The sequence below is a fragment of the Phascolarctos cinereus genome, unplaced genomic scaffold (assembly GCF_003287225.1).
Source record: "Phascolarctos cinereus isolate Bilbo 61053 unplaced genomic scaffold, phaCin_HiC Scaffold_5;HRSCAF=322, whole genome shotgun sequence".
NCBI lineage: Eukaryota > Metazoa > Chordata > Mammalia > Diprotodontia > Phascolarctidae > Phascolarctos > Phascolarctos cinereus.
In genome coordinates, this window is record NW_027555958.1 from 288,065,127 (window position 1) to 288,076,666 (window position 11,540).

Below are 11,540 nucleotides of genomic sequence, written 5' to 3' on the forward strand. Positions count from 1 at the left end.
TTGGGGATGTCTTCTCATATCTCTTCATTCAAGTCCGACTTGATCTTTATAATTGTCTTACATTCACTTTGCTTTTTTTGTGTGTAGTGTTCTTTCTATTTACAATGTTGCAGTTACTATGTATATTGTTTTCTTTGCTCAGCTTACATCACTGTGCATCAGTTGATATAGGTCTTTCCATGCTTCTCTGTATTCATTACATATAATGTCTTATAGCACAATAATAGTGCATTACATTCATATGTCACAGTTCTTAGCTATCACAAAATGTGTTGCTCTAAATATTTTGGATATATGGAGACTTTCTCTCATCAATGGAGTCTTTGGGGTATAAGCCCAGTAAATGGAGCCTCTGGTTCAAAGAGCATAGACTTGTTAGTCACTTTATTTACACAATTGCAAAATACTTTCCAAAACATTTCACAGTTCCACCAATAATGTATTAGTGTGCCCATCCTTCCACAACCCCTCCAACATTGACTGCTGCCAATTTTTGGTCATTTTTTGCCATTGGCAAGGTGTGTTGCTTTGATTAGTATTTCTCCCATTGTTAGTGATTTGGAACATTCTTTCATTGGTTGCAAATACTTTGTAATTCTTTTGAGAAACGTTTGTTCGTATCCTTTGACCACTTAATGTATCAGGGAATGGGACAATGCAAGTTTTAAAATCCTCATTTTATAGATGAGGAAGTTGAAGCTCATAAAGATTGTCTACAAACTCTGAACCCAAATCTACTGACTTCAAGACTAGTGAACTTTCTACTACCTCTTACTACTTTCTGATGCTCCAATATTCAAGAGATCAGAAACAAATATTCAGAGCCCAGTGTTAATGGTTCTTTAAAGAGGAGCAACCCAGAAAGTGGCTGTGCCTCTCACCTAGCTGTTTGTAGTTTGATGATTAGGTCATTAAAGGCAGCCCATTTCCTGGGAATACTGGGAATTTTCCCCAAACCAGGAAGAGAGGAAGTAGAAGAGACTTCCACAATTTAGTCCAACATTCTTATTTTACAGATGAAGAAAATGAGTCACAGAGAAGTGATTTGCCTACCAAAGTATTACAAATTATATAATGTATATGTGTACGTATAGAGAATGTATATATATGTATAGAGAATGTGTGTGTGTGTATACACACACATACACACAGGAAATAGGTGAAAAACAAGTGGCATTTAAAGAAATAAAAAGGAAGGATAAGAGTGATTGGGATGAGTGGAGAGGCAGACAAGAAGCTAATAAGAGTTCACCTACTTATGAACATGGACACACAAACAAACCCATTTCCAGAGCCACATCCCCTGTCTTACAGGCTCAGATTCAGAAAGAGGAAGTCCCACCTAAGGGAGAGGGAACTAGCATGTATTTAGTACCTACTAGGTGCCAGACACTTTACAAATATTATCTTATTTGACCTTCACACCAACTCTCTGAGGTAACTGCTATTATGATCCCCATTTACATTTGTGGAAACTAAGGCAAAGGTAAAAATGACTTACCCAGGGTCACACAACTAGTAAGTATGGCAGGTCAAATTAGAACTCAGGTCTTCCTGATTACATGACATCCTATCCACTGAGCCACCTAGCTGTCCTATTGATGCAATAGTTCGCTCCTTTCCTTAGGTGTTTACTTTAGGATCACTAAAAATTCCAGGGGCCTCCTATTGTCTCTTTTTAATCATTCTGCATGAAGGGGCATTTTTTTTTTCAGGCTTGAGCTGCTGGGAGCTGGAGGACAGGGACTCTTGCAGGTAGACTTAGCAAGCAAAACACCCAAGAGAGAACTCCCTTGCAACCCAGGCAAGAGGAGGTGGTATAGTGGCAGGGGCTTGTAGCTTCTGCTCTGTTGGCTCAGACTTTCTTCCTGCTGGCATTTTCCTTGGGCCACCATTAATAAGAAGCAAACCCCTCGAACCTAAGCAAAACCTGAGGCTGGCGTCTCCTGACAATTGAAGATCCCTGAATGGGGAGAAGGAGGAGAAAAGGGACATAGCCCTTTGACTGCAGTAGTAACCCCTACTGGCATCCACCTCCCTTGAGGGAGTGAGAAACATCCCTCTGTAGGGATGTTTCCATCAGTGACAAATCTCCTCGGAGAGCGGGGGTCGTTCTTGGTTTTCCAGCTTTCCCACTCAGCCTGCAGTTCCCCTGGGACAAAGTCAGCTTCCTTTGCTCCTCCCCCCCCCGGCCCCCAAGTCGCTTTTCCCCCTGATTGCCTCCATCCTTTTCTCCCCAGCTGGAGCTGCGGTAGGGCTTTTGCAGCAGCTGAGCCGTGGAGAGGTTAAGGTGTTGTTGCGTGAGAAGCAGAGACAACTTGGGATCCGGAGCTAGCTCGAAGGGGCTGGAATAGCTGGTCACCCCAGACCAGAGAGCAGAATGGAACGAGGGGTCGACGCATTTCTAGGTTTCCCCTGCAGCGTGAATGCCTCGGCTGCCCTGGAAAACGCCAGTGAGATGAGCGGTAGCTGGGAGGGTTGGCAGCCCGAGGCAATCATCGTACCAGTGCTCTTCGCTCTCATCTTCCTCGTGGGCACGGTGGGTAATTCGCTGGTCCTAGCGGTGCTGCTGCGCAGCGGCCAAATGAGCAGTACCACCAATCTGTTCATTCTCAACCTGGGTGTGGCGGATCTCTGTTTCATCGTTTGCTGCGTGCCCTTCCAGGCGACCATCTACACCTTGGACGGGTGGGTGTTCGGTGCGCTGCTTTGCAAGGCAGTACACTTTCTCATCTTCCTCACTATGTACGCCAGCAGTTTCACGCTGGCCACCGTCTCTCTAGATAGGTGAGTAATAGGGGGTTGAGGGTGGGTAGCGGGAAAGAAGATCTCCTCAAGAACCCTTCCCTTCCTCCTGAAACCCGCGGTAGGTGGGGGACCAAGACCGACAAGGTGGAAAGGCTGACGGGGAAAAAACAGAAATAGGGAGGAGAGCGAATACAGAAGAAGATGGAGAGACCAGAGTTAGGGAGGCAAGGAGGCGAGAGCAGAAAGAGTAGGTTTAGAGAAGATAAGAATCTGGGCCTGGGTCCAAGAGTCCTAGTCAGGAGCTGGGCTGCTTAAAGAACCCCAAGTGGTCTCCATAGGTGGCAGACCCAGGGTTGATACAAAAGAAGGCACAACTCCAGTGCAGCTAGTGAACTTCGAGTTTGTTCATAATTCTCCAGTTTGGTCTGTGGCCCTGAATCCCTTTGCAGAGTCCTTCGGGCCGGGACTGGCTGGAGCTATCAGCAGGAGAGCCCGTACGCGAGTTGCCACACAGGTATTGCGCAGCAGAAGAGGGCAGGCTCTCCACCAAGTTTCTGTGTTCTTTTTCCTGGCGCTGTGCTCCGGGATAATCAAGGAAGCGGCACGGAGGGTCTTCTTCTCTCTATGTCCTGGAGGGAAGCTGAGACGTACTCACCTAGGACCTCATCTGCAAAATGGATCAAAGCAAGGGGAAAAGAATTGGAAAGAGAGCTAGACGCTCCAGGAGTTCTTGACAAGGAAATACAGTCTTAGGCTCAAATATTCTTCCCTCTTCCCGGGTCTTTTACTGTCCTTAGGATAGGTTCCTAGAAATAACCACTGGTTGCCATGGTATATAGCTCAATCACACAAAGCTGAGAGTCAAGGGTTCATCTAGAACAGCGCTCCAGGCTCCACGAATTTCACGAGACTTAGAGTGCCTGCCGTATCATAGAAGGCTGGCTCAGATATTTCGGTAATTGGGACAGCACATAGAGTCTGGGATTTGTTTCTCAGGATTCTGTCAGTTGGTTGGAAGAGCTACAAATAGGAACTTGGGTTCCATTTCCCATTCTATACTCTTCCAGGGTGGGAAATGCTTTTTTGTAGCCTTGGGGACAATTGGGTGACAAGAGACATTTGTCCCAGTCAGGACTCTCCAGGAATTATGTTCATTCCTTCGAAGGGGACCTTCAAATAATTCATAAAGAGGTCTGAGCCCTCGAATGGATCTGTCTTGGTCTGTCTCTGGGATAGAAATGAGAATGCAGGTTCTATTTTCCCCATTTACTGTACCGAATCAGAGGCTCCTCACCTTCACATCCATGACCATGCCCTCCAACCCCCGCTCCTAGCCTTTAGCAATCCCCTACACTGACTTCTCTCTCTATCCCTCGAAGGTATCTGGCTATCCGCTACCCACTGCACTCCCGAGAATTGCGGACTCCTCGGAATGGGTTGGCGGCCATAGGCCTCATCTGGACACTGGCGCTGATTTTCTCGGGGCCCTACCTCAGCTACTATAGTCAGTCGGAATTGGCTAACCTGACCGTGTGTCATCCCGCCTGGAGCGCACAGCGACGTCGAACCATGGATCTCTGCACCTTTGTCTTCAGCTACCTGCTGCCAGTTCTCGTGCTTGGCCTGACCTATGCTCGAACCCTGCGCTATCTCTGGAGGGCTGTTGATCCAGTGGCCGCACTTTCCGTATCCAAGCGCTCCAAGCGCAAAGTGACGCACATGATAATCATCGTAGCCGCGCTCTTCTGCCTGTGTTGGATGCCCCATCACGCTCTCATCCTCTCGGTCTGGTTTGGCCACTTCCCTCTCACTCGAGCCAGTTATGTGCTGCGCATTCTCTCCCATCTAGTCTCCTATGCCAACTCCTGCGTCAACCCCATTGTCTATGCACTTGTCTCCAAACACTTCCGCAAGGGCTTCCGCAAGATCTGTGAGGGGCTGCTGTGCCGAGCTCCTCAGCTCGTTTCCCGTCGCGTGCGAGTCGCCCCAACAAGCGCTCGCCGGGGCAGCCTGCTGCTTCGCGACTCCGTAGCTATGATCCCCGTTTGTAAGGTGGAGGATCCCACTCTTCCGGTGCCTGAACATCCTCCTCTGAGGGAATCAGTTCTGAGCCCCTTACCGGGTCCATCCTGGAGAGTAGAGACTCCTGTACTAAACTCTCCTTCAATGAGATGAGAGGTGAACCTGTAGAACAGGTCGTTTTGCCAGGAAAGGGAGAGAGAGTGAAGTCAGTGTAGGGTATTGCTAAAGGCTGGGAGTGGGGGTTGGACAGCATGGTCACAGATGTGAAGGTGAGGAGCCTCTGATTAAGTACAGTAAAAGGGAAAAATAGAACCTGCACACTCATTTCTACATTCTCATTTCTGTCCCAAAGACAGACCACGAGCTGATGCAAAGTGAAATGTACTGTGTACAAAGTAATAGCAATATTGTTAGATGATCAGCTATGGATGACTTAGCTATTCTCAGCAATACAATGTCCAAGACAATTCTGAAGGACTTACGATGAAAAATGCTCCAAAGAAAGAACATCTCCAAAGAAAGAACTTGACTACAGATTGAAGCATACTTTTTTTACTTTATTTTTCTTGAGTTTTTTTTCCCCCTTTGGTCTGTTTTCTTTCACAACACGACTAACATGGAAATGTTTTGCATGACTACACATGTATAACCTATATCGAATTGCTTGCCTTCTCAATGGGTGGGGGGTGGGGATGGGATGGGGAGGAAGAAATGGAGAGAATTTGGAACTGTTTTAACAACTAATGTTAAAAATTGTTTTTACATGTAACTAGGGGGAAATAAAATACTAAAGAAAAAAAAAGAATTTCGTTTTGGAGGGGGTTGAAGGGCTGGAGCAGTCGGGAGATGGCGGTCTTCGGGGTTCAGTTAAAACGCTCAAACTGCCTGAAATGCTGTGTATTGTCAACGTGGGGTAGCGGGCCTCTGGGGTTTAGGGACTGTATAAAAGGAATCTGGAGAATTACAAAGAGGGCTGCCTATCCTCACCCTATTACGCCCTTGCGTTTTGCTGGAAAAAACAAAACAAAACTTTCTGCTGTTTCACAGATGAGGTTCTGGAACTTTGGAACTGAGACGCCAGCAACTGTGTGTGACCTAAGAAATTAGGAGACGGTAGGGACTCTGAGGATGGGAGAGCGGGACTAGATATGTAAGGAGAGGCCACTTTTGGCACTCGGCGGGTCTTTGCGCACCACTTGTGTCTTATACAGCTATTTGAGGACAAATGCGCAGGACTAGTGTTTAAGTGCGCTTAAGTCAATTGGTAAGAGAGGTATACACACTGCTTGGTGGCGCTTGCTTGAATTAGGATGTCCTGGCTATCCTCGACCTTTCCCTCCAATTGTGGGGAATCTCTGGGCAGGTCACATATCCACTTAGGATTCCAATTGAGTCTCAGGCCAAGATTTGTGCGTGCCCTTAAGGTCATTTTCAGCAATCCCCTTTCTTTCCAGGGTTTGGAGAGTTTCATGTCAAACTCAGTTCTGCAAAGTCTGCGCTGGTCTGGAGTGAAAGCTATGAGTAATCGTAACGAAGGCACTGCGTCACCACATAACCTAGATTAGAAACAGCCTCCTAAGGCTTGCCTTCTGCCCTGGCCTCTCCCAACCTCCTTGGCTACTAATGCCCACTCTCAGAACGTTAATTGTTTACATGAAGTATGTGCAGGGTTGCCAATAATACTCAAGCCACATCCAAAGCAGTGCAGGCTACCTTTTTGTCTACCAGGGTTCTCCGTGTGACTCCATGGAGCCAGGACAAATTCGCAGAGGCCAAAAAAGGTATGAGCTCCTGGCGTCCGAGACCAGCTTCAGTTCCTGAACGTTATATTAGGCCCCAGGTGGAAGGAAGGGGTAGCTGGGGAGTTTAGGTACAGGGACAGGTGCAGGCGTGACAGGCTCTGAGCTTTGTTTTCGGCTATTTGCGGAACTGAGGGAGGACAGATGAGCCTCAAACTCGGAGGGGTTTTTATCTCTTGCACTGAGCAGCAGGCTGTTCTGCAGTCCAGACTTTCCCCACTACTGGCTGCCCCGGTAAGAGATAGCGCGGCTTTGGAGCTAGGGGCAAGGGGAGACCAAATTGGCGTCAAGACTCGGTCCCCCAGCTCTAGTCCTGCGCAATGATCAGGTTAAACGTGTCCCTCTCATGCCTTTGCAGAGCCTTCCTGATGGCAAGTCTGCAGCTGCTGCTTGAGCTCTTCCTCCTTGTGTCGGGTATGGTTAAGTTCAGTACCTCTTCTTCAAGGCCCCTCTCCTAAACTAGACTATCCTTTCTTGGGCCATCATCCCTCTTCCTGTTCCTCTCCCCCGCCCCCAACATCCTGAGGTGGGTACTTGAAAGGAATGTGGGATCAGATATTTGGGGGGGTTGTTACTTCAAGGTGGCCAGATTAATACTATCAAGTCCCCCCCCCACCCAACACACACACACTACTGTCCTCTTCTTCCCCTTTCCACAGCCTGGAAGCCTCTTGCCTGCCTGGACTCGATCTCGGCTCTTGATATCGGTCCTCAGATCCCACATAATGGGAGTGTGCCCTTGATCATTGACGTGCATGTATTTGTGTCCAACGTCTTCGATGTGGTGAGTGGGGCCGTGACACTAGGAGGGAAAGGGGCAGAACCTAGGATGTGTCCTGACTTTGCTTGGTAGCCTCCTTGCATCCCAGGCGACTAAGCTGCCTTTTTTCTCCCTCTCCCTAACAGGACATCTTGGAGTACACAGTGTCCTCCTCCATGCTACTTAAACTGGTGAGAGTGGAAACAAGGGGTAGGAGAACCAGTTAACAGGGAAAGGAAGGGAGGGAAGAATTACCCTGGTTGCTATATTGACTTTATAACGCAAATCAGAAGCGCAGGCTTCCTGCCAGGCACTTTGCTTTGTCTTCGCGTGCAACAGAGCTTCTCTCTGCCGCCTCAAGGAGAGCAGGAGGTGGGCAGCTCAGCCTCACACCTGTTTTTCTAGTCGTGGCTCGATCCTAGCCTGTCCTGGCATGAGGATACAAACCCACGGAGCTTCATCACTTTGCCGTCACACTTGCTGTGGACCCCGGACTTCACCATCCGAGAGGCGTAAGTGAATTGGGATATGCGCCCTAGGCGATTCCTGGCTCTTCCCCAAAGCTCCACGTTCACTCCCTGGACTTTACATATTCCCTAGGCTCTCTCCCTAAGGCCTTCCCTTAACTCTGTCACCTATACTTAGCACAATTTCAGTTGTGAATTCCAAGGAGTAGCCGGAGGGAGGAGTAAAACCACTGGATCTTTCCGACCTTCCAACCCGTTGCTTTCTTTGAGCGGTGGAATCAAGATGGAAGCAGGACTGGCATCCTGGTGTTGGGCTCCTCTTTCCACAGCCTCTGGGTAGATTGGAGGGAGCACAACCCACGGGCTCGGGTGAGCAGAGAGGGTTTCATAGAGCTCTACCTTTCGCTCACCACCAAGACTAACTGCGACTTTGAACTTCTCCGCTTCCCCAGTGACAAAAGTGACTGCAGCCTCAGTTTCCATGCTTTTAGCAACACAGGTATGCGGAAGTGGACGGGAGGTACAAGAGAATTCACTCTTGCACCAATTCTGTTTTCACTCAGCCCTGATTCCTTTCCATTACTTTTAGAGTTATTCAGCTTTGCATAGCATTTCCCTTGATTTGTGTTTCCTTTGGTTTGGCTTAGACTTCCCAGCTAAAAACAATTCACCCTTTTAATTCTCCAATGTCAATCTACCCTTAACCTTCCATTTGATTGCTGGCCCAGTCACAAAATCATATTTCTGTCAGCTCCACATCTAGCTACAGGCCTGGAATCTATCTGTGTTCCACTATTTTCCCAGTCATTTCTGTCCCCCTTCTTCCTATCAAGGTTTTAAATTTAAAGAATACTAGCGAGATACCACTATTCCATGCTTTCTGTCCCATTTCTGTGAAAAACAAACAAAAGACCATTGCCTTGGTCAAGAGGAACCGAAGAGTACAGAGGAAGGTTAATGACTCCTACCAATCACCTCCAATATAATTTTTCTGTTAGAAATTATTCCAGTACTGTGAGTTAAGACAGTAACATAATGGTCATTCAAAAGGACTGTAATAGCTTGAAGAACTCAAAAAATCCTTTTAAGTAATTATAGTAACATGGTAATAGCTGCTAGCATTTACATAGCACTTTAAGGTTTGCAAAACATTTTACATGGTATCTCTGTGGATCAGCAACACTGTGAGGTAGGTGCTATCATCATCCCCATTTTACACATATCCCCCTACAAAACTTGGGTGATTTTTGTGTGTGGAGTAACTCCTACTCTCCACAGAGCTTTTTCCTTATGTCCATGGCCTTGGATCCTTTCCACCTCTGTTCTCAAACTCTTGACCTATCCTCCAAAGCAAGGGCCTAGTAGTACCCAGGGATGAGGCATTCCTTTCCTCTTGGTTTACCTTTCCCCTTCTTCCTATTTCTCTTCCCAACTCCCATACAGCTCAAGAGTTACAGTTTCATCCCCACGCAGTGAATGAGATTTTCAGTGTGAAGCGGGACTATATGGTTCGAGGCTTAAAAGCCCAGGTCCCGCACTTCCAGGTGGCACCTTGCTTCCAGCTGACGGTGAGTAGGAGTACACCAAGCTAGGGTGGGGGAAAGGAGGCAAGCAGAATGACCAGAAACCATTCCTTTAGTGTACCCTCCCAGGGATTTACTGCAGTACTGGTCTGAAGTACCTGGGAGGAGCAAGGCTTAAGGGGAGGGAAGTGGGGCCATTTACCTGGGGCAGGTGCTTTAGAGTTTCTCAGAAAGCACTGACTACTTTTCCTTCCTCCAGCTAAGTCTAGAGAACACGGCTGTGAAGACAACAATGGCCTTGGTAGTGCCAGGGGTGGCAATACTCCTGGCAGATATATGTGGCAGCCTCCTGCCTCTGAAGACTACTGAACGTATCTCTTACAAAGTGACACTGCTGCTTAGCTACCTTGTCTTCCACTCGTCTCTGGTACAGACCCTCCCCAGCTCTTCCTCCTGCAATCCTCTCCTAAGTAAGCCCCTTCATCAAGTATGGGAATCTCATGTTCTTTAGCCTCCCAGCTCACGGTTAGCATCTTTCCTTCCTTACTCCATTGTCCACGGCTTCTCATTCTCACATCTAACAACATTTCCCTGAGGACCAGAATATCTGAGACTGCATCATCACTGATCCCTTTGTTGTCCTCTCCCAGTCTCAGAGATTCTTCTCCATCAGGTAAGGAAGGTTATTGCAGAGGCGTATTGAAGCTCAATATAAGGAAACACTTCCTAACAAATAGAGCCATCCATGAAGTGAATGGGCTGCCTCAGGAGGTAGCAGGCTCTCCTTCACTAATGATATTCAAGGGTAGGCTGGATGAACACTCACTGGGGATGTTACAGAGGGAATTTTCTTGGTCAGGTACAGCTTGGACCGAGTGGTTTTTGAGCTTCTAGCCCCTTTTGACCCTGTTGTTTCCCCTCCTTCCAGTTTCCTACTTTACATCGCTACTGATACTACTCTCCGTGAGCACCATAGAGACCGTGTTAATGTCTGCCTTGCTGGCTCGAGGCAACTTCAGCCCGAAGATCAGCCCAAATCTAGCCCCGAGAGAGGAAGGGTTAGACACCGCAAATCCAGGGCCCAGATCTGAAGGTAGGCAGAGACAACCCACCATGAAAAGAAAGCAAGGAAGCCTTAGAAGCATATTTTGTGAACAGTTATAAAGGCATGGGGGTGGCTTTGTTCTGGCTGCAGTCCTTAAGCCCATCCCAGTTTGAGCAGAAAGAAGCCTAGCACCTTTAGTTTCCCTTAAAATGAAACAAATACCAACCCCACCCAAAACAGCTTACTCTTTCTAGTAATGAAGTAGACCACATCTAGACAGCTCAGTTCAGCCTAGAGAGGGAGAGCACTTGGACGTCAGAATAAACTCACATTTTTGGGGTAATACCTAAACCAGCTTCCCCAAAGAGGTTGTCTAAAATAAGGAATAGCTGAGGGCTTTCTAGCCTGGGCACAAACACCTAGATTCAGAAGGACATCTGTGGAAGGGATTTTTTACTCACATATGCACATTTTAGTTCTTGGAAAGTGATTTAACTCTGTAGTCCTACCTCTTCCTCCAAAAAAAAAAAAAAGGATTCCAGGGCTGAGAGAGCAGCAGTCTGGTCCCTTCTGCACATCTTCTTTCTGTTTCAGGGGAGGGTGCTGCCACACAGAGGGCAGCCTCCAGTCTCAGCGTTTCTCTCACAGAGCCCCAGAGGAAAGCTGAGGAGCCAGGGAAGACTTGGGCTGAGGCTATGGACCACATCTTCTTGCTGACATATGTAATCATCACCGGATGCAGTCAAATCATCTTTGTCATAGTCTGGGTCTGGTGGGAATGCAAGTCTGACCTGCCTCCCGCTATGGACGCTCCCTATGGAGGAAAGCCCAACTTCTAAAGGGGTAACATCAGAAACTGGATTCAAGATTCTCAAGGACCGAGTCCAGACAAATTGAGCCTAGATTTCCAAAGCTGACGTCAAGGCTGTATGACAAGGTCATCTCTCTTTAACTCACTAGTCTGGGGTATCCCTGAACCCTTCCCTCTGTCAGCATGCAAATGACTAGAGCAATAAACCATTCTGCTGAGATCGAGTGCAGCCCTATGCTCCTGTGACTGCTCTCCTCCGGGAGGCCGGGGTACCCCACAGACCTCCATAGCTTTTCCTCTGCATATTTCTCTGTCAGCCCTGGACCTCACCTGGCTATAGCATCTAAGGAAACTGAAGTGGAGTA

The 11,540-nt window shown here is 47.8% G+C and overlaps 2 protein-coding genes across 3 annotated transcripts; both read left to right on the top strand.

The window, feature by feature from the left end:
- The first annotated feature begins 2,380 nt into the window (after positions 1-2,380).
- Positions 2,381-6,295, top strand: GALR2 (galanin receptor 2). Its single transcript, XM_021002535.2, has 3 exons — positions 2,381-2,787; positions 4,128-4,795; positions 6,225-6,295. The coding sequence occupies exons 1-3, from the start codon at positions 2,381-2,383 to the stop codon at positions 6,293-6,295; spliced, it is 1,146 nt and encodes a 381-aa protein (XP_020858194.2).
- Positions 6,296-6,458: 163 nt separating this feature from the next.
- ZACN (zinc activated ion channel) lies at positions 6,459-11,399 on the top strand. 2 transcript variants are annotated; one of them, XM_021002428.2, is made up of 10 exons: positions 6,459-6,551; positions 6,928-6,983; positions 7,229-7,353; positions 7,476-7,520; positions 7,735-7,841; positions 8,126-8,295; positions 9,240-9,364; positions 9,579-9,789; positions 10,248-10,412; positions 10,959-11,399. In XM_021002428.2, exons 1-10 carry the CDS (start codon positions 6,517-6,519, stop codon positions 11,201-11,203), a joined length of 1,284 nt encoding a protein of 427 aa, XP_020858087.1. In that variant the 5' UTR covers positions 6,459-6,516; the 3' UTR covers positions 11,204-11,399. The 2 variants fall into 2 exon arrangements, with proteins under 2 accessions (XP_020858087.1, XP_078012052.1); XM_078155926.1 differs by having other exon boundaries at positions 11,013-11,399.
- The last annotated feature ends 141 nt before the right edge of the window (positions 11,400-11,540 follow it).

Bases quoted from the DNA above. Each gene is read 5' to 3' on its own strand.
- GALR2 (XM_021002535.2), top strand. From the start codon at position 2,381: ATGGAACGAGGGGTCGACGCATTTCTAGGTTTCCCCTGCAGCGTGAAT. The intron at 2,788-4,127 runs GTGAGTAATAGG...TATCCCTCGAAG, and splicing joins GCCACCGTCTCTCTAGATAG to GTATCTGGCTATCCGCTACC. The intron at 4,796-6,224 runs GTAAGGTGGAGG...CTTTCTTTCCAG, and splicing joins CGTAGCTATGATCCCCGTTT to GGTTTGGAGAGTTTCATGTC.
- ZACN (XM_021002428.2), top strand. From the start codon at position 6,517: ATGGAGCCAGGACAAATTCGCAGAGGCCAAAAAAG. The intron at 7,842-8,125 runs GTAAGTGAATTG...CTCTTTCCACAG, and splicing joins GACTTCACCATCCGAGAGGC to CCTCTGGGTAGATTGGAGGG. The intron at 9,790-10,247 runs GTAAGCCCCTTC...CCCTCCTTCCAG, and splicing joins CTCCTGCAATCCTCTCCTAA to TTTCCTACTTTACATCGCTA.